The following is a 19,697-nucleotide window of genomic DNA, read 5'->3' on the forward strand; positions in this document are numbered from 1 at the left end:
GCTATCTTTGAAAAATTATAGATGATATTTATTTTACACATATTTTCTAATTAGTTACCATAGATTACCTATGTAATCTTTAGAAGCCAGGTTTTTATATTTTTGGGGAGGTGGTGGTTGTAATTCATAACCCTTTCTGCGGGAAATGAACAGTTCAGGGGGGTGATTACCGCCTCCGCCAGGGATTATCTCCGTCAGGCTCAAGCCACCCGCCAAACTAGAAACCTTCCTTAGGAGTCCCTACAGCGGCACGCCCAAAGACTTATGGGAAATGTAGTCCCGGAATTTGATAAACCACCCCTCAGAGGACCCTGGGACGGCCAGCAGCCCTTGCATCTGCGCATGTGCAATGCTGCGAGCGCGCCGGTGGCTGCCCTTCCCCCACCTCCTGCCGCGAGTGGGTGACAGGGACCCGGTCTCCGCGCGTCTTCGCCGACTCACTCCCTGACCCGGCTAGGCACTGAGCCACAAGTGGAGGCTGTGCCCCTCCAGGTATGAAGGTGGCTCCCACGCAGATCTGCGAGGCCTGGGGGCTGAGGGGAAGGAGTTGAGGGATGGGCTCCTGTCCGCGCGGGGTGGGAGCCCAAACTTCCGCGACTCGAAGGCGGCGACGACCCTCGGGGCGGCGTCGGGGGCTGCCTGGCGTTGTTCTCGGCGCGGGGCTGGCGGGACCCGCCTGGCCGGACGTGCGGGGGCGGAGACGGAGGCTGGGGGGGCGGCGGCGAGGGCTCGCCTTCCTCCCTTTGTCAAAAGAAGCGCCGCCGACCGGCCGCAAGTGTCTTTTGCCGCGCGGGAGCGAGTCCGGAAGCTCGCGCGGGTGCGCGCGTGACCAGTTCCCGGGGACGCGGGGCGAGTCTGGGGGCGGGGGCGGGGCCGGACACACCTGGCGGCTCCGGGAAGGCGCGTGCGGCGTGCAGGAGCCTCCCCAGGTGCGGGGAGGAATGAAAGCCCCGGCAAGTTACCTGAGGCACACGGGGTTCTTAATAAGAGCTCTGACCTCTTAGGAAAAACCTTTTCAGCCAAATCTTCCTCTGATCCTTACACCTGGCCTGCGACGCCGCTAGTATCTCAGCTGCAACCGGAGGAAAAAGGGAGGCTCAGATGGGTGGAAGACCCGAGATCATACAGACAGCCAGTACTTTGTGTAAATGGCACGTGTTTTTTCCATTTGCCTTTTGATTTCACTCACTGATAGTTTTGCCATGCAGGCGTTTTGAATTTCTCTGTTGTTTAATTTACTGCTCTTCCCTTGTATGACGTCCAGAAACCTTCACCACTTTGAGATTATGCAGGTTGACTTATGATTCCCACTGTACTTTAGAATCAGTTGTATTTAAAAAAATCTGTCCGTACTTTTATTATTATCCAATTAATGGCTGCATTTAATGAGGAATGGACTCCTTTATGATACTCCTTTATGATAGGCCTTCCCAGTGTTCAAGTCCTGTTTTGTTTTGTCCCCTTCAGGGCACTTGATAATTACAGTTTGTCGTTTTTTCAGCTTTATTCTTTTTTTTTTTTTTAAGATTTTATTTATTTATTTGACGGAGAGAGAGAGAGAGATCACAAATAGGCAGAGTGGCAGGCAGAGAGAGGGGGAAGCAGGCTCACAGCTGAGCAGAGAACCCGATGCGGGGCTCAATCCTAGGACCCTGAGATCATGACCTGAGCCGAAGGCAGAGGCTTAACCCACTGAGCCACCCAGACGCCCCTTCAGCTTTATTCTTTTTTTTTTTTTTTTAGATTTTATTTATTTATTTGACAGACAGAGATCACAAGTAGGCAGAGAGGCAGGCAGAGAGAGGAGGAAGCAGGCTCCCCGCTGAGCAGAGAGCCCGAGGCGTCCCTTCAGCTTTATTCTTATGTAGTATTTTATTGAAGATGTAATCATTTTTCCATTATTTCATATGTTTTCTCTTGCTTTTGTTCATATTTTCCACTGTTCTTATTTTGTATCTTGGGACTTCTCCCCTTTTTGTTTTTGCCTCCTTTATTATGGTAGCTAATGGTTATTTTTATTATTAATAACTTTAATATCTGTAGCATCTGTAGTAGTGTCTACTCCGTCATTTTTTATCTTGGAAATTGGTGTCCTTTTTTTTTTTTTTTTTTTCTTTTTTTTTTTTTTTGGTAATTGGTTTTTTTTTTTTTTTTTTTTTTTTCACTTTTGGCCAGTTTGCTTAGAGGTTTTTCAATATTATTGATGTTTTCAAATAACCAGCTTTTTGGTTTTATTGAATTTTTCTGTTTTGAGGGTTTTTTTTTTATTTTTTATTTTTTATTTTTTTTAAAGATTTTATTTATTTATTTGTCAGAGAGAGAGGGGGAGAGAGCGAGCACAGGCAGACAGAATGGCAAGCAGAGGCAGAGGGAGAAGCAGGTTCCCTGACGAGCAAGGAGCCCGATGTGGGACTCAATCCCAGGACGCTGGGATCATGACCTGAGCCGAAGGCAGCCGCTTAACCAACTGAGCCACCCAGGCGTCCCTGTTTTGAGGGTTTTTTTAAAATTTCTATGCTTACCTTTATTATTTCCTTTCTTATGTTTGCTTTGGGTTTAATTTCCTTTTTTTTCTGATTTCTTAAGGTGGAAGCTGAGATCATTGATGAGAATCTTTTTTTTTTTTTTTTTAAGATTGATTTATTTATTTATTTGAAAGAGAGGCAGTGAGAGAGAGCATGAGCAAGGAGAAGGTCAGAGGGAGAAGCAGACTTCCCATGGAGCTGGGAGCCCCATGAGGGACTCGATCCCAGGACTCCGGGATCATGACCTGAGCCGAAAGCAGTTGTCCAACCAACTGAGCCACCCAGGCGTCCCTGTTCTTTTCTGATATAAATAGTGTAATGCAGTGGTTTTTAATTTTTTTTAAAATTTTTTAGGATTTTATCTGTCAGAGAGAGAGCATAAGTGGGGAGAGCGGCAGGCAGAGGGAGAAGCAGTCTCTGCTGAGCGAGGAGCCCAATGCAGGACTCTATTCTAGGACCCCAGGATTATGACTGGAGGCGAGGGCAGAGGCTTAATTGACTGAGCCACACAGGTGTCCCTAATGCAATGTTTATAGTTACAGTTTATATAGTTAATAGCTTAATGCTGTATTACTACTTCAGCTATATCCCTCAAATTTTGTTATGTTGTGCTTTCATTTCCATTTAGTTCTTTGGTTTTTTAAGCTTTTCCTTGTGACTTTTCACCCCTTGGCTATTTAGAATTCTGTTTAATTTCCAAGTATTTGGAAGGAAGGAATTTCCAGATCTGTTTCCATTAATTGATTTTTAGTTTAATTCTGTCAAGGAATATACATTGTTACAAATTTCAGTTCTTTAAAACTTGAGGTTTATGGGGTACCTGGGTGGCTCAGTTGGTTGGGCAACTGCCTTCAGCTCAGGTGGTGATCCCGGAGTCCCGGGATTGAGTCCCACATAGGGCTCCCGGCTCCACGGGGAGTCTGATTCTCCCTCTGACCTTCTCCCCTCTCATGTGCTGCTCACTGTCTCTCTCTCAAATAAATAAATAAAATCTTTAAAAAAAAAAAAAAGCTTGAGGTTTGTTTTCTGACCAATCTTAGGAATTTTTAATATGTATTTTAATGACTATTGTGCTGTTGGTGGTAGAGTCTTCTATAAATTTGAAATGGGTCAGGGTGGTTTATAGTATGGTTCAGTTCTTCTGTATCCTACTGGTTTTCTCTCAACCAATTCAGTCACTGAGAAAAGAGTATTGATGTCTCCAACTATAATTATGGATTCATCTATTTTTTCTTTCAGTTCTGTCAGTTTTTGCTTCATGTATTTTGAAGTTGGTAGGGACAATACATTTAGGATTGTTAGGTCTTCTGGTCATTTGACACATTGATCAGGTGTTATCTATCACATCTATCTATTGATCAGGTGATATCTATAATATCACTCTCTGGTAATATTATTTTGAAGCCTACTCCATTTGATATTAATATAATCACTCTAGCTTTTTTTTGATTAGTGTTTACAAAGCATATCTTTTTCATACTTTTACTTTTTTTTTTAAAGATTTTTATTCATTCTAGAGAGGGAGAGAGAATGATCGTGTGGGGGGGAGGGGAAGAATAGGGAGAAGGACAAGCAGACTCTGCTCAGCATGGAGCCGCATGTGGGGCTTCATCTTAGGTCCCCGAGATCGTGACCTGAGCCTAAACTAAGAGTCAGACAAATACACTGTGTCAGTCAAGTGCCCCCATCCTTTTACTTTTGATCTAGCTATGTTTTTATGTTTCAAACTGTGTATCAACAGCACCTAGTTTGGCCTTGATTTTTTTTTTTCCCAGTTGGACAGCCTCTGTCATTTCATTGGTGTATTTATACCAATTATCAGTGTGGTTTGATTAAAACCTACTGTCTTGCTAGTTTTTTCTACTTGTCCTATTTGGTCTTTGTTCCTGTTTTCTTCCTTTTCTACTTTTGGATTAGTGGGTACTTTTATGATTTCATTTTTTTCCTCCACTATTGGCTTATCATTTATATGTCTTTAAAAAAATTTTTTTGTGGTTGCTCTAGAGTTTATAATGTAAATCTGGAGTTAATTCACAGTGGACCTTTAAGTAATATTATACTGCTTTATGTATAAGATCATATATATACTCCCAATTCATCATCCTATCTTTTGTGCTGTTGTCATGTATTTTGCATATGCCATAAGCCCTCGAAACTATTTTTTGACAAATCAGTTATCCTTTAGAGTGATTAAAAGTAAGAAAAAGTTTCCTTTAGAGTCATCTTTATTTTAACTACTCCCAGAGATCTTTATTTCTTTGTGTAGATCTAGGTTTTTGTCTGGTTTTATCATATTCCTTCTACCTGAAGAACTGCTTTAAATATTTTGTGTAGTACAAGTCTACTGGTAATGAGTTCTCTATGTTTTTGTTTGTTAGAAAAGGTTTGGATTTCACTTTCATTTTTTGAAGAATATATTTGCTGCGTATAGAATACTGGGTTGATAGTTGCCCCCCACCCCTTTTAAAGTACTTCACAGATGTCACTGCATTATCTTCTGGCTTGTATAGTTTCTAAGGAAAAATTGGCTGTGACTCTTTATCTTGGTCCTCTATATAATGTGTCAGTTTTCCCTCTGGCTACTTTCAAGACTTTCTCTTTAACCTCAGTTGTCAGTGGTTTGAATATGTTGTGTTGCATATGGTTTGGCTTGCTATTTATCCTATTTGGATAAATTATTTGAGCTTCTTGGATCTGTTGTTGGTATCATTCCTTTTTTTTTGGAGAATTCTCAGTCATTATGTCTTCAAAACTTCTTCTGTCCCATTCTCTCTTCTCCTTTTGGGATTCCAGTGACGTGTTTGTTAGGCTGATTGATACTGTACTACAGCCTTTGGATTCTCTAATTTTTCATTCTGCTTTGTCTTTGTGTTTCATTTGGGTAATTTATTTTTAAAAAGGATTTATTTATTTGAGAGAGAGAGACTGTGAATAGGGGGAGGGCAGAGGGGGAGAGAGAGAGAGAGAGAATCCTAAAGCAGACTCCCTGCTTTATCAAGAGTCAGGAGTCAGCTGCTCAACTTATTGAGCCACCCAAGTACCCCCTTTCTGTCCATTCTGAAGAGACAAGGGACTATCCCAGTAGGTGGTGTTTCCCCCAGTGATGTGTAAAGCTCTATAAACAAGTTATTGTTTGTAGGGATTGTAGGCGTTTGTAGGGATTCCAAGATAGGTCAGATCATTAATAACAATATCTTCCTTTTTCTCTCTTCCAGTTCTGCCTTCATAGTTCCTGGGCTTCACCCAAATACTGCAAAAAATGAACAAATCCCAGGTGAGTTGATTGTTTTTCCCAACTTTATTTTTCAGTGCGTTTGAGGAAGTTTATAAGGACCCAGAGAATGAAATAGAAGGGAAAACATAGTAAGAATGGTTGATCAATACTAGCAGCCAAAAAGCAAACAAGTTGTCTTGAATTGATTATGTGAGTGTTATGTTCTTGGTTCTCTGGTATTAGTTCTGAACAAATTTTATGGACCTTCACGTAAATGGTGTTTTGGACAACATCCCCAGACACCGTGGGTTTATCAGTTTGTCTCTGGTTGTTTTATATTGCATTCTTCACTGCAAATGCAGGGTTTTGTGTGTATTTTATTCTTTCAATCAAATTAGCATGATGCCAAAGAATTCAGTAAATCTCTGGGTGTGTATTTAAATTCTCCACCAGCCTCCACGAGTGCCACTGTCATTACTTTCTTGACTAGCTTTCCAGAGTTTGTATGTACATATTTATACAAGTATAGGTTATTTTAAGATAGCATATTAATCATGCTGGTTTGTTTATATGTGTTTTTTTTTAAAGATTTTTTTTTTTTGAGAGTGTGAGTGAGAGAGGGAACACAATGAGAGGGAGTGGCAGAGGGAGAAGCAGGGTCCACACTACACAGGGAGCCCAATGTGGGGCTCAATCCCAGGACCCCAGGATCATGATCCAAGCTGAAGGCAGATGCTTAACTATCTGAGCCACCCAGGCGCCGTATATGAGTTTTATTTTGTTTTTACTTAATACACTTCAGGGTTTTCTTCTTTTTTTTTTTTTAAAGATTTTATTTATTCATTTGACAGAGAGAGGGGGGTGACACAAGTAGGGAGAGTGGGGAGGAAGAAGCAGGCTTCCCACTGAGCAGGGAGCCCAGTGCAGGGCTTGATCCCAGGATCCTGGGATCATGACCCGAGCCAAAGGCAAATGCTTAATGACTGAGGCACCCCTAGACTTTTAGATTTTTTTAGAGCAGTTTGAATTTACAGAAGATGTGAGCAAAAAGTACAGAGTTCCCATATACTCCTTCACTCCTTCCACACAGTTTACCCTTATTAACATCTTGCATTAATGTGGTATACCTCTTATAATTCATGAGTCAATATGGACACTTCAAAATCTGTAGTTTACATTAGGGTTCATCTTGGTGTTGTACAGTCTACGGATTTTCCCATTATATGACAAGTATTCCCCACTATGGTTTCCTAGAATATTTTCCTGGCCTATCTGTTAATCCTTCTCTCCCTCTCCCTGAGCCCCTGGAAACCACTGATCTTTTTACTGTGTGCATAGTTTTGCCTTTCCCAGGATGTCATATAGTTGGAATCATACAGTATGTAACCATTAGTTTCTTTCACTTAGAAATATGCATTTGAGTTTCCTGTATATCTTTTCATGGCTTGATCATTTCATTTTACCACTGAACAATATTCTGTTTTATGGTTGCACTGACATGTATTTTTCCATTCACCTATTGAATGGTTGCTTCCAAGTTTTGATAGTTATGACAGGTGCTACAAACATTCATTTGCAGGAGATAAAATAACTTGAGTAACTACAGAGGACTGTAATTGCTAGATCATATGGTAAGGGTGTGTTTAGTGCTGTGATAAACTGCCAGAGTGTCTTTCAAAGTGTCTGTGCCATTTAGCATTCCTGTGAGCAGTGAATGAGAATTCCTGTTGCTCCATATCCTTGCCAGCATTTGTTGCTGTCAGGGTTGTGGATTTTGGCCATTCTGATAGGTGTGTAGCAGTATTTCACTGTAATTTGAAATTCCTTTATGACATGATGTTGAGCATGTTTTCCTATGTTTATTCGCCATCTCTATATTTTCCTTGATGAATTGTCTGTGAAGATCTTTGGCCCATTTTTAAATCAGGCTGTTTGCTTTCATATTGTTGATTTTTAAGAGTTCTTTTATAGAATTGGATACCAGTCCCTTTTCAGGTATGTGTTTTGCAAAGATTTTCTCCCTATCTGTGGCTTGTCTTTTCATTCTCTCAATTTTGTATTTTTATCACTCTATAACATGTCTGAGGTCTCCATATCAGAACAGTTTCCTGTTTTTTTAATTGTATAATGTAACATATATACAGAGGAGTGTTTAAAGCTTTGTGAAACTCTTTATATACATTACAACAATGTGTATAATAAATATGTATGCCTTGGGTGCCTGGGTGGCTTAGTTGGCTAAGCGTCTGCCTTCGGCTCAGGTCATGGTGTCAGGGTCCTGGGATCATGTCCCTCATCTGGCTTCTTGCTCAGTGAGGAGCCTGCTTCTCCCTCTCCCTCTCCCTCTGCTGCTCTCCCTGCTTGTGCTCTCTCACTCTCTCTGTCAAATAAATGACTTTTTTTTTTTTTAAGATTTTATTTGTTTAATTGACAGAGAGACACAGAGCACAAGTAAGCAGAGTGGCAGGCAGAGGGAGAGAGAGAAGCAGGCTCTCCGCCGAGCAGGGAGCCCAATGCAGGGCTCGATCCCAGGACCCTGAGATCATGATCCGAGCTGAAGACAGAGGCTTTAACCACTGAGCCACCCAGGCACCCCTGTCAAATAAATGACTTTAAGAAAATAAAAATAAATAAATATGCATGCCTTAATAATAAAATGGGCATCCATGTACCATACCCAAGTTAAGAAACAGAACATTCTCTGGGGTGCCTGACTTATTCATTTAAGTGTCTGCCTTCTGCTCAGGTCTTGATCCCTGGTCCTGGAATCGAGCTCCACATCAGGCTCCGTCCTCAGCAGGGAGCCTGCTTTTCTCTCTCTTTCTGCCCCTCTACCCTGGTGCACATATAGGCACGCTCTCAAATAAAATTTTTAAAAAAGCGAAACATTCTGTGTTCCTTATGATACATTTTCTGATTCAGTCCTCCTAGTAGGTAGCCACTATCTTGATATTTCTGTGAATTCCCCTCCTTTCTCTAAAGATTTTATAGCTTATCTATATATATTCCTAATCAATATAAAATTCAGTTTTGAGAAACTATAACTGGAATTTATATTACTTTGTTTTGCATAATTTTCTTTCTGGTTGGTGGGGTTTTTTCTTTTTCTTCCAGACAATAAGATTTAAAGATGTCCTTTTATGCACCCGTGTTCCCTTTGTCAAGACTTGGGTGTTTTTTGTTTTTTGGGGGTGGTTTAAGAAATTCAATTATTATATAGTATATTATTAGTTTCAGAGGAAGAATACAGTAATTCATGAGTTATGAATAACACCCAGTTCTTATGACATCATGTGCCCTCCTTAATGCCCATCACGCAGTTACTCCATCCCCCAACCCACCTCCCTTCTAGCAACCCTCAGGTTGTTTCCCATAGTTAAGAGTCTCTTATGGTTCTCTCTCTCTCTGGTTTCATCTTACAAAATTTTCCCCTCTCTTCCCCTTCTCCTATGATTCTGCTTTGTTTCTTAAATTCGACATATGAGTGAAATCATGATACCTGTCTTTCTCTGATTGACTTATTTTGCTTAGCATAATATCCTCTAGTTCCATCCACATACAAAGGTTAAGATTTCATGGGTTTTTTTGATGGCTGAGTAATATTCCATTGTATACATGTACCACATCTTTATCCATCTGTTGATGGACATCTGGGCTCTTTCCATAGTTTGGCTATTGTGGACTTTGCTGCTCCAAACATCGGAGTGCAGGTGCCCCTTCAGATCACTACCTTTGTATCTTTTGGGTAAATATGTTTTTTGGTAATCATTGTTTTTTCAAGTTACATTAGCCAGTGTTCACTAGAGAGATGTAACCACTCATGTGTTATTGGTGATAGTCTAAAATGATACAACCTTACTGGGGAGCAATATGGCAAAAATGATTAAGTAAGCATAAGTCTAATTGTATCTAGAAATTTTGCTGTATTGGGTAAAGGTTTCTAGGAGAAAATGAGCTGAATAGAGTCTCTGGGTCATAGTCTTGCTTCAGCTTTTCTGAGAGTTTCCAAAAATCCCATTTGGAGATGTCATTGGCAAGGTCATGAGAAACATAGGAAAACATAGGGCTCACATAGTTGGGCCATCTGGCAGGGTCAAAGTGTGGATCAGGTATAGAATGGTAGAAATATAATTAGAGCAAGTGGGTTGCTCTATATTCTTTATTTCTTAGCTCACTGGGCAACGGCCACCTCTCAGGAGTAGATTACAGCAGAACACAAGAAGTGAGTGTCTTCATCTGATCTAGGGTAGCCTGGTGTGGAGGGGAGAAATAGATGCCATCACTACGTGTTCAAACCAAGTCAAACCACATATGGCTAAGAATCTGGGCCAGGCTCACCCAGGCATTCTACCCTCCGGTTGAAAAGGTGGTACAGTGCGGTAGGCATCTTGTTTATGACAACCCTCAAAATGCTTGCTTTTGAATCAAACTATTACAATCTCTATGACAAGCGGTTTGGTACCAGTAGAGGATCAGTGCCGTCCTGCAGTCTCCTTGAAACTTGGCCTAGCGATTTCCTTCGGCTCTGATATTGATCATTTCTTTGCCCCTTCCCATGTCTTTGTCTTATTTGGGTTACTGTTGTTTTACTGGAATACATTCATTCTCCAGTATCCTCTTAAGAAAGGGTACGTTTTGTAGACTTTGCATTTCTGAAAATGTCTTCCTTCTGTTGTGATACTTGCTTGATAAGATAGTATGAATGTGTATTTGTCCATTTGTTGCTTTAGTTCTCTCTGGTGTTGCTTCTTGTAATTTGAAGCTGTGTTATTGAGTGTGTGTGCATTTATGATTGCTCTGTCTTCCTGGTGGTTTTACCCTTCTGTCATTTTGGAATGCCCTTCTTTATTTGTGGTTATAGAAATACAGCCATACCTGCCTTTTTATGATTAGTGCTTTTGTGTTGTATTTTTTAAGTGGTTTCTGTAGGGATTACAGCTTATATACTTTACTAGTCATCTTGAATTAATATTTTACGACCTGGGGACACCTGGGTGGCTCCGTTGGTTGAGCATCTGCCTTTGGCTCAGGTCACGATCCTGGGATCATGGGATCGAGTCCCACATTGGGCTCCTGGGATTGAGTCCCACATTGGGATCCCAGGGTCCTGGGATCAAGTCCCACATTGCTTCTCCCTCTGCCTCTGTTGCTCCCCCTGCTTCTGCTTTCTCTCTCTCTCTCTCTCTGACAAATAAATTAAATCTTAAAAAAAAAAAATACTATACCACCTCAATATGATCCAAGAACAGTATATATTATATTGCAATGAATTGCAGCTTTTGTTTATCTCTATGTATGCCTTTATTTTACCTTTTTTTTTTAAGATTTTATTTATTTATTTGACAGAGATCACAAGTAGGCAGAGAGGCAAGCAGAGAGAGAGGAGGAAGCAGGCTCCCCGATGAGCAGAGAGCACGATGCGGGACTCGATCTCAGGACCCTGAGATCATGACCTGAGCCAAAGGCAGAGGCTTAACCCACTGAGCCACCCAGGCGCCCCTACCTTTTTTTTTTTTTTTTTTTTAGATTTTATTTATTCATTTGCGAGAGAGAGTGCACACCACACAAGCAGAGAGGAGGTTCAGTATGGTTCAGAGGCAGAGGGAGAAGTAGACTCCCCACTGAGCAGGGAGCCTGACATGGGATTTGATCCCAGGACCTGGAGATCATGACCCAAGCCAAAGGCAGACATCCAACCATCTGAGCCACCCAGGCAGTGCCCCTATTTTACCTTTATTTTTATTTATTTATTTTATAAAAAGATTTTTATTTATTTATTTGACAGACAGAGATCATAAGTAGACAGGCAGGCAGAGAGAGAGAGGGAAGCAGGCTCCCCGCTGAGCAGAGAACCCGATGCGGGACTCGATCCCAGGACCCTGAGACCATGACCTGAGCCGAAGGCAGCGGCTTAACCCACTGAGCCACCCAGGCACCCCTATTTTACCTTTATTTTGAAAAATATTTTCCCTGGGGATAGAATTCTAGGGTTTGTTTTTTCTCTCAGTACTTTTTTTTTTAAGAGTATTTGTTTGTTTATTTGATAGACAAAGAACACAAGTAGGCAGAGAGGCAGGCAGAGAGAGAGGAAAAGCAGGATCCCTGCTGAGCAGAGAGCCTGATGCGGGGCTTGATCCCAGGACCCTGAGATCAAGACCTGAGCCTAAGGCAGAGGCTTAACCCACTGAGCCACACAAGCCCCTCTTTCAGTACTTTATTATTTTTTTCATTTTTTAAAATTTTACTTTTTTTCAGTGTTCTAGAATTCATTCTTTATGCACCACACCCAGTGCTCCATGCAATACATGCCTCCATAATACCCACCACCAGGTTCACCCAACCCCCCCACCCTCTTCCTTCCAAAACCTGCAGTTTGTTTCTCAGAGTCCACAGTCTTTCATGGTTTGTCTCCCCCTCCAATTTCCCTCAGCTCACTTCTCTCCATCTCCCAATGTCCTCCATGTTATTCCTTATGTTCCACAAGTAAGTGAAACCATATGATAATTGACTCTCTTTGCTTGACTTACTTCACTCAGCATAATCTCCTCCAGTCCCATTCATGTTGATACAGAAGTTGGGTATTCATCCTTTCTGATGGAGGCATAATACTCCATTGTATATATGGACCATATCTTCTTTTCCATTTGTCCATTGAAGGGCATCTTGGTTCTTTCCAGTTTGGCGACTGTGGCCATTGCTGCTATGAACACTGGGGTACAGATGGCTCTTCCTTTCACTAAATCAGTATCTTTGGGGTAGATACCCAGTAGTGCAATTGCAGGGTCATAGGGAAGCTCTATTTTTAATTTCTTAAGGAATTTCTACACTGTTTTCCAAAGTGGCTGCACCAGCTTGCATTCCCTTGAACAGTATAAGAGGGTTCCCCTTTCTCCACATCCTCTCCAACACTTGTTGTTTACTGTCTTGTTAATTTTGGTCATTCTAACTGGTGTAAGGTGGTATCTCAATGTGGTTTTGATTTGAATTTCCCTGATGGCTAATGATGATGAACATTTTTTCATGTGTCTGATAGCCATTTGTATGTCTTCTTTGGAGAAGTGTCTGTTCATGTCTTCTGCCCATTTTTTTTTTAAGATTTTATTTATTTATTTGACAGACAAGCTTTGCGCAGTGGCAGTATCGTAGCCAATGAGGTTTATCCGAGGCGCGATTATTGCTATTTATTTGACAGACAGAGATCACAAGTAGGCAAAGAGGCAGACAGATAGAGAGGAGGAAGCAGGCTCCCTGCTAAGCAGAGAGCCCAATGTGGGGCTTGATCCCAGAATCTTGGGATCATGACCTGAGCCAAAGGCAGAGGCTTTAACCCACTGAGCTACCCAGGCGCACCTCTTCTGCTCATTTTTTGACGTGATTATCTGTTTTGTGTGTGTTGAGTTTGAGGACTTCTTTATAGATCTTGGATATCAGCTCTTTGTAGTGTCATTTACGAGTATCTTCTCCCATTCCACAGGTTGCCTCTTTGTTTTGTTGACTGTTTCCTTTGCTGTGCAGAAGCTTTTGATCTTGATGAGGTCCCAAAAGTTCCATTTTCGCTTTTGTTTCCTTTGCCTTTGGAGACATATCTTGAAAGAATTTCCTGTGGCCAATATCGAAGAGGTTATTGCCTATGTTCTTCTCCAGGATTTTGATAGATTCCTGCCTCACGTTTAGGTCTTTTATCCATTTCGAGTTTATCTTTGTGTATGGTGTAAGATAAGGTCGAGTTTCATTCTTCTACACTTCCAGTTTTTCCAGTATCATTTATTGAAGAGACTGTCTTTTTTCCACTGTATATTTTTTACTGCTTTGTCGAAGATTATTTGGTCATAGAGTTGCAGGTCCATATCTGGGCTCTACTCTGTTCCCCTGGTCTATGTGTCTGTTTTTGTGCCAGTACCATGCTGTCTTGGTGATCACAGCTTTGTAGTAAAGCTTGAAATCAGGCAACGTGATGCCTCAGTTTTGTTTTTCTTTTTCAACATTTCCTTAGCAATTTGGGGTCTCTTCTGGTTCCATACAAATTTAGGATTGTTTGTTCCAGCTCTTTGAAAAATGCCCGTGGAATTTTGATCAGGATGGCATTGAAAGTATAGATTGCTTTAGGCAGTACAGACATTTTAACAATGTTTATTCTTCCGATCCATGCGCATGGAATGGTCTTCCATCTTTTTGTGTCTTCTTCAATTTCTTTTTTTTTTTATAAAGATTTTTATTTATTTATTTGACAGAGAGAGAGATCACAAGTAGGCAGAGAGAGAGGAAGGGAAACAGGCTCCCCGCTGAGCAGAGAGCCCCATGCGGGGCTCGATCCCAGGACCCCGGGATCACGAACTGAGCTGAAGGCAGAGGCTTAACCCACTGAGCCACCCAGGCGCCCCCCAATTTCTTTTTTTTTTTAAATAAACACAATATACTTATCAGTATTACTGTTTTTGTTTTTGTTTTAAAGATTTTATTTATTTGACAGAGAGAGATTGCAAGTAGGCAGAGAGGCAGGCAGAGAGAGAGGGGGAAACAGGCTTCCCGCTGAGCAGAGAGCCTGACATGGGGCTCGATTCCAGGACCCTGAGATCATGACCTGACCTGAAGGCAGAGGCTCAACCCACTAAGCCACCCAGGGGTGCCCCGTCTTCTTCAGTTTCTTTCATGAGTGTTCTGTAGTTCCTTGAGTACGGATCCTTTACCTCTTTGGTTGGGTTATTCCCAGGTATCTTATGGTTCTTGGTGCTGTAGTAAATGGAATCAATTCTCTAATTTCCCTTTCTATATTTTCATTGTTAGTGTATAAGAAAGCAACTGATTTCTGTACACTGATTTTGTATCCTGCCACATTACTGAATTGCTGTATGAGTTCTAGTAGTTTGGGGGTAGAGTCTTTTGGGTTTTCCCAAAAGATATATATAACATTTCCCCAAAATATATATATAACATTTATATATATATATATAAATGTTATATATAAAGTATCATGTCATCTGTGAAGAGAGAGAGTCTGATTTCTTCATTGCCAATTTGAATACCTTTTATTTCTCTTTATTGTCTGATTGCTGTTGCTGGGACTTCTAGTACTATGTTGAACAAGAGTGGCGAGAGTGGGTATCCTTGTCGTGTTCCTGATCTCAAAGGGAAGGCTGTCAGCTTTTCCCCATTGAGGATGATATTCGCTGTGGGTTTTTCATAGATAGATTTTATGAAGTTGAGGAATGTTCCCTCTATCCCTATACTTTGAATCATTTTAATCAGGAACGGATGCTGTGTCTTGTCAAATGCTTTTTCTGTATCAACTGAGAGGACCATGTGGTTCTTCTGTCTCACTGACTTGTTCCGTCACATTGATTGATTTGTGAATGTTGAACCACCCTTGCATCCCATGGATAAATCCCACCTGGTCATGGTGGATAATCTTTTTAATGCACTGTTGGATCCTATTAGCTAGGATCTTGTTGAGAGTCTTGGCATCCATATTCATCAGGGATATTGGTCTGAAATTCTCCCTTTTGGTGGGGTCTTTGCTTGGTTTGGGGGTCAGGGTAATGCTGGCTTCATAGAAAAAGTCTGGAAGTTTTCTTTCTGTTTCTATATTTTGAAACAGCTTCAGAAGAATTGGTATTATTTCTTCTTTGAATGTTTTAGGGAGAGATCATGACTAACACCAAGGAAATAGAAACAATCATTAGAAATTATCATCAACAATTATATGCCAATAAGTTAAGCAACCTAGATGAAATGGATGCATTCCTGGAAGCCTATAAACTTCCAAAACTGAATCAGGAGGAAATTGACAACTTGAATAGACCAATATCTAGTAACGAGATTGAAGCAGTTATCAAAAGCCTCCCAAAAAAACAAGAGCTCAGGACCTGATGGATTCCCTGGAGAATTCTTTGAATACTTTTTTTTTTTTTTTGGACAGACAGAGATCACAAGTAGGCAGAGAGAGAGGAAGGGAAGCAGGCTCCCTGCTGAGCAGAGAGCCCGATGCGCTGTGGGCTCGATCCCAGGACCCTGGGATCATGACCCGAGCTGAAGGCAGAGGCTTTAACCGACTGAGCCACCCAGGCGCTTTCCTTTCAGTACTTTAAAGATGACATTCTGTTTTTGTATCACTTCTGTGATTTCTTTCTTTTTTTCTTTTTTTTTAAATTTATTTGACAGAGGAGACGCCTGGGTGGCTCAGTGGGTTAAGCCGCTGCCTTCAGCTCAGGTCATGATCCTGGGGTCCTGGGATCGAGTCCCGTATCGGGCTCCTTGCTTAGCGGGGAGCCTGCCTCTCTGCCTGCTTGTGTGCTTTCTCTCTCTCTTTCTGACAAATAAATAAATAAAATCTTTAAAAAAAAAAAAATTTTATTTGACAGAGATCACAAGTAGGCAGAGAGGCAGGCAGAGAGAGAGGAAGGGAAGCAGGGTCCCCACTGAGCAGAGAGCCCGATGCGGGGCTTGATCCCAGGACCCTGGGACCATGACCCGAGCCGAAAGCAGAGGCCTTAACCCACTGAGCCACCCAGGCACCCCTATTTGCAGAATTTTAGGATTTGCAGAATTTTTTATTCTGTACCCCTATGCAGAATTTTAGAATCAAATCTCAGTTGCTTTGCAGACCCACATGCTAATTTTTTTTTTTTTTTTTTCAATGTAGCAACAGTGCCACTTGCTGCTTGGGTTCTATTTCTCTGTGTTACTGTTTAGAGAAGATACCTTTAGGGACATTTTTGCTGTATGTAGAATTCAATATTGATTTTTTTTTTTTCAGGGCTTTTATCATCATTTGAATGTGGGGCTCCCCTCATGTTCACTGTTCTTTCTGTAATTGTAGCCCTGCAGTGGTTGCTCTCCAGTGCCTGCAAATTACTTTATATATTTGCCCAGCTTTTATTACGGTTTTTCTTTCTCAGAATTTTAAAGTGATTGCTTTTCAGTGTTGTAGGCATGAAGTCCAAATGCCTTTCTGCTTAACAGAATGTGACCTTTGAGTTCTCTCCAGAAACTTGTATCCTTTTCTCTTTGTACCCAGTATTTTTAAATTTTCTGATTTGTCTTTAATTCCTGTTTGCATGATAGTTTCGGAGATATTTTTTGTCACCTTTTTGTGTTTGAGTTTGTGAGGTGTGAAAGTGCAGAGAAGTACAAATCAAATTGTACTAGGTTTGAGCTGTATGAAATTGCAGTATTTGTATGTCAGAATAGTTGAAGGGCATTGATTTCAATGTGGTTCAGCCTAATAACTATCAACCTATTACAGTATCCAGTAGTCAAGACTTAACATCTTGGCTTGTTTGCTCCCATTCTGTGGGTATATATAATATGTGCATACACTAGAGAGAGATACTATATGTATATAATGTATATACTATGTATATATATGTAAGTTTTGTCTTTACATTACATAGTTGATATGTGAATTCTGTCTCAGTCTTTCTCACTGTCATGGTTCTGATCTCCCTAGCCGGCTGTCACTCCTGGTATTGTCACCTTATTCAATGTTAAAGTCTTCTTGACCATAAAAGCTTGTCTCCTCACTTTAGAGGTAGCCACTATTACAAGTTTTGTGCAGGTGTAGCCACTTCTCATTTTTTTGCATTCTTTTGTATGCATTAAATAGAATGTATAGGTTGTGGCATATACATATTTTTGGAATTCTGTTGATTTTTTTGTTTAATTATTAATGTTCCTGTGGCAGTGTTTCTGCGGCTTTTATTTTGAAGCTTTACTATTCAAGTTTGCCTCTTGTAAAAAGTATGTGTTTTTTTGTTTGTTTTTTTAATTATCTGGAGGCATCTGGGTGGTACAGTTGGCTAAGTGTCAAGCATGACTCTTGGTTTCAGCTCCAGTCACGATCTCAGAATCGTGAGATCGAGCCCCATGAAAGGCTCTGCACTCTGGGAAGTATTTGTAAGTTTCTTTCTCCCTCTTCCCCTGCCCCCACCTCTAAAATAAACTAACCTTTTTTTTTTTTTTTTTTTTTTTTTTAAGATTTTATTCCTTTATTTGACAGAGAGAGAGACAGCGAGAGAGGGAGCACAAGCAGGGGAGTGGGAGAGGGACAATCAGGCTCCCCACTGAGCCCCCAATGTGGGGCTTGATCTCAGGACCCTGGGATCATGGCTTGAGCGAAAGGCAGATGCTTAACAACTGAGCCACCCAGGTGCCCCTAAATAAACCTTTAAAAAGGAATCTTCTCTGAGGATCTTTTTTTTTTTTAAGATTTTATTTATTTATTTGACAGACAGAGATCACAAGTTGGTAGAGAGGCAGGCAGAGAGAGAGGAGGAAGCAGGCTCCCTGCTGAGCAGAAAGCCCAATGTGATGTGGGGCACGACCCCAGGACCCTGGGATCATGACCTGAGCCAAAGGCAGAAGCTTTAACCCACTGAGCCACTCAGGTGCCCCTTGGTGCTTATATTTAACAAAGTTTAAGAAGTTAATTACAATTTATATTTTCTCCCCACGCACAATACTTTCTGCTACAACTCCCAGATTGCTGGAATCCAAAAATTAGTTTCAGCTAATTATTTAAAACCTCCTTCCCACATCCTTTATATACTTATTTTAACAGCATATTTTGCTCTCTTATTTGCTCCTTGATGCTTTTTGCATTCAACTGACTCTTACTGGATTTAACTGTCCTCTTTATGGTTCATATCATTTTATAGTAGTAAAAATACCTAATATTTACCTGACATTTATTATTTAGGAGCCATCATTTTTTTTTTTTTTTTTAGATTTTTAAAAAAATTTATATATTTGACAGAGAGAAGGAACACAAGCAGGGGCAGTAGTCTCCCCACTAAGCAGGGAGCCTGAGTGGGGCTCGATCCCAGGACCCTGGGATCATGACCTGAGCCTAAGGCAGAGGCTTAATGACTAAGCCACCCAGGCGCCCAGTAACCATCATTTTAGATCAGGTTGTTAAACTAATGCCCATGAGCCAAATGCCCTTCAGCCTTCTTTTTGTATGACCCACAAGTAAAAGTGGTTTTTACATTTCTTTAATGGCTAGGGAAAAAAATCAAAAGAATAGTATCTTATGGTATGAAAATTATATGAAATTCCCATTTCCGTGTCCATAAATCAAGTTTTATTGGAACACAGCTATGCCCATTTGTTTACATACTTCCTGTGCCTGTTGTCGTGGTACAGTGGCAGACTTGATTGGTTGTAGTTGAGACTACATGTGGCCTGCAGAATTGAAAACATTTACTATTTTCCTTTATAGAAAATTTGCCAACTCAATTTCTAGTATCTTCAATACTTTGGTGATAGTCTGTTGTTTTCTGGCTTACATTGTTTCTGTTGAAAAGTCAGCTGTTGGTTTTATTGTGCCTTTGTAGACAGTGCATCTTTTTTCTCTGGGATTGTTAGCAGTTTTATGATGTGAATAAATGTGATTTTCTTTTTATTTTTTCTTCTTGGGGTTAATGGTGTTTAGTGGTCTGATGTGTGAGCTGTTTTGGAAAAATCTAAGTAAGCCACTGTGTCTTCAAGTATTGCTTCTGTTGCGTTTTGCCTCTTGTATTGGGACTCCCAACTGCAAGTATATTAGGCCTTTTTAGTTTGTCCCATGGATCTTTTAGTCTTTTCGATGTGTTGCCCACCCTTTATTCTTCCTCCATTTCGGTCTAGATTCCTTACTGACCTATCCAGTTTTCTCATCATTTTTTAGAAATGTCTAACCTGCTGTTAAATCCAGTTACATACTTTTAAAGCATCTTTTCTAACGCTCTTTTTTTCCTGTTCAATTTTACTCTGTGCTGTTCCTTTCTTTTGTGAGAGGTTATGTGGCCCATGACTTATGCCTGGGTGATGATGAGTCATATTGTATGTCTCTACTTACATTATGCTGAAAATGTGATGATTTCACTTACACTTACTCCATGAATGTAGTGATCATATCCTGGATGCCGAAAAGCTGATGAACCACTAGTAAAACTGATACCTAGATCAAATATATTGCCAAG

At 40.8% G+C, this 19,697-nt stretch overlaps 1 protein-coding gene across 2 annotated transcripts in view; it reads left to right on the forward strand.

Moving 5' to 3' along the window:
* Positions 1–400: 400 nt before the first annotated feature.
* LOC111152866 (ZFP1 zinc finger protein) overlaps positions 401–19,697 on the forward strand; it is a 28,580-nt gene continuing 9,283 nt past the window's right edge. For both annotated transcript variants that reach the window (XM_022511559.1, XM_022511561.1), the window contains exons 1-2: positions 401–492; positions 5,741–5,799. Coding sequence is in view for 1 of the 2 variants with exons in the window: in XM_022511561.1 (XP_022367269.1) it covers positions 5,785–5,799 (15 nt within the window). In the remaining variant the exon portion in view is untranslated. The remainder of the gene's footprint in view (positions 493–5,740; positions 5,800–19,697) is intronic.

This window comes from Enhydra lutris, unplaced genomic scaffold (assembly GCF_002288905.1).
Source record: "Enhydra lutris kenyoni isolate GAN:26980312 unplaced genomic scaffold, ASM228890v2 scaffoldscaffold30, whole genome shotgun sequence".
Taxonomy (NCBI): Eukaryota; Metazoa; Chordata; class Mammalia; order Carnivora; family Mustelidae; genus Enhydra; species Enhydra lutris.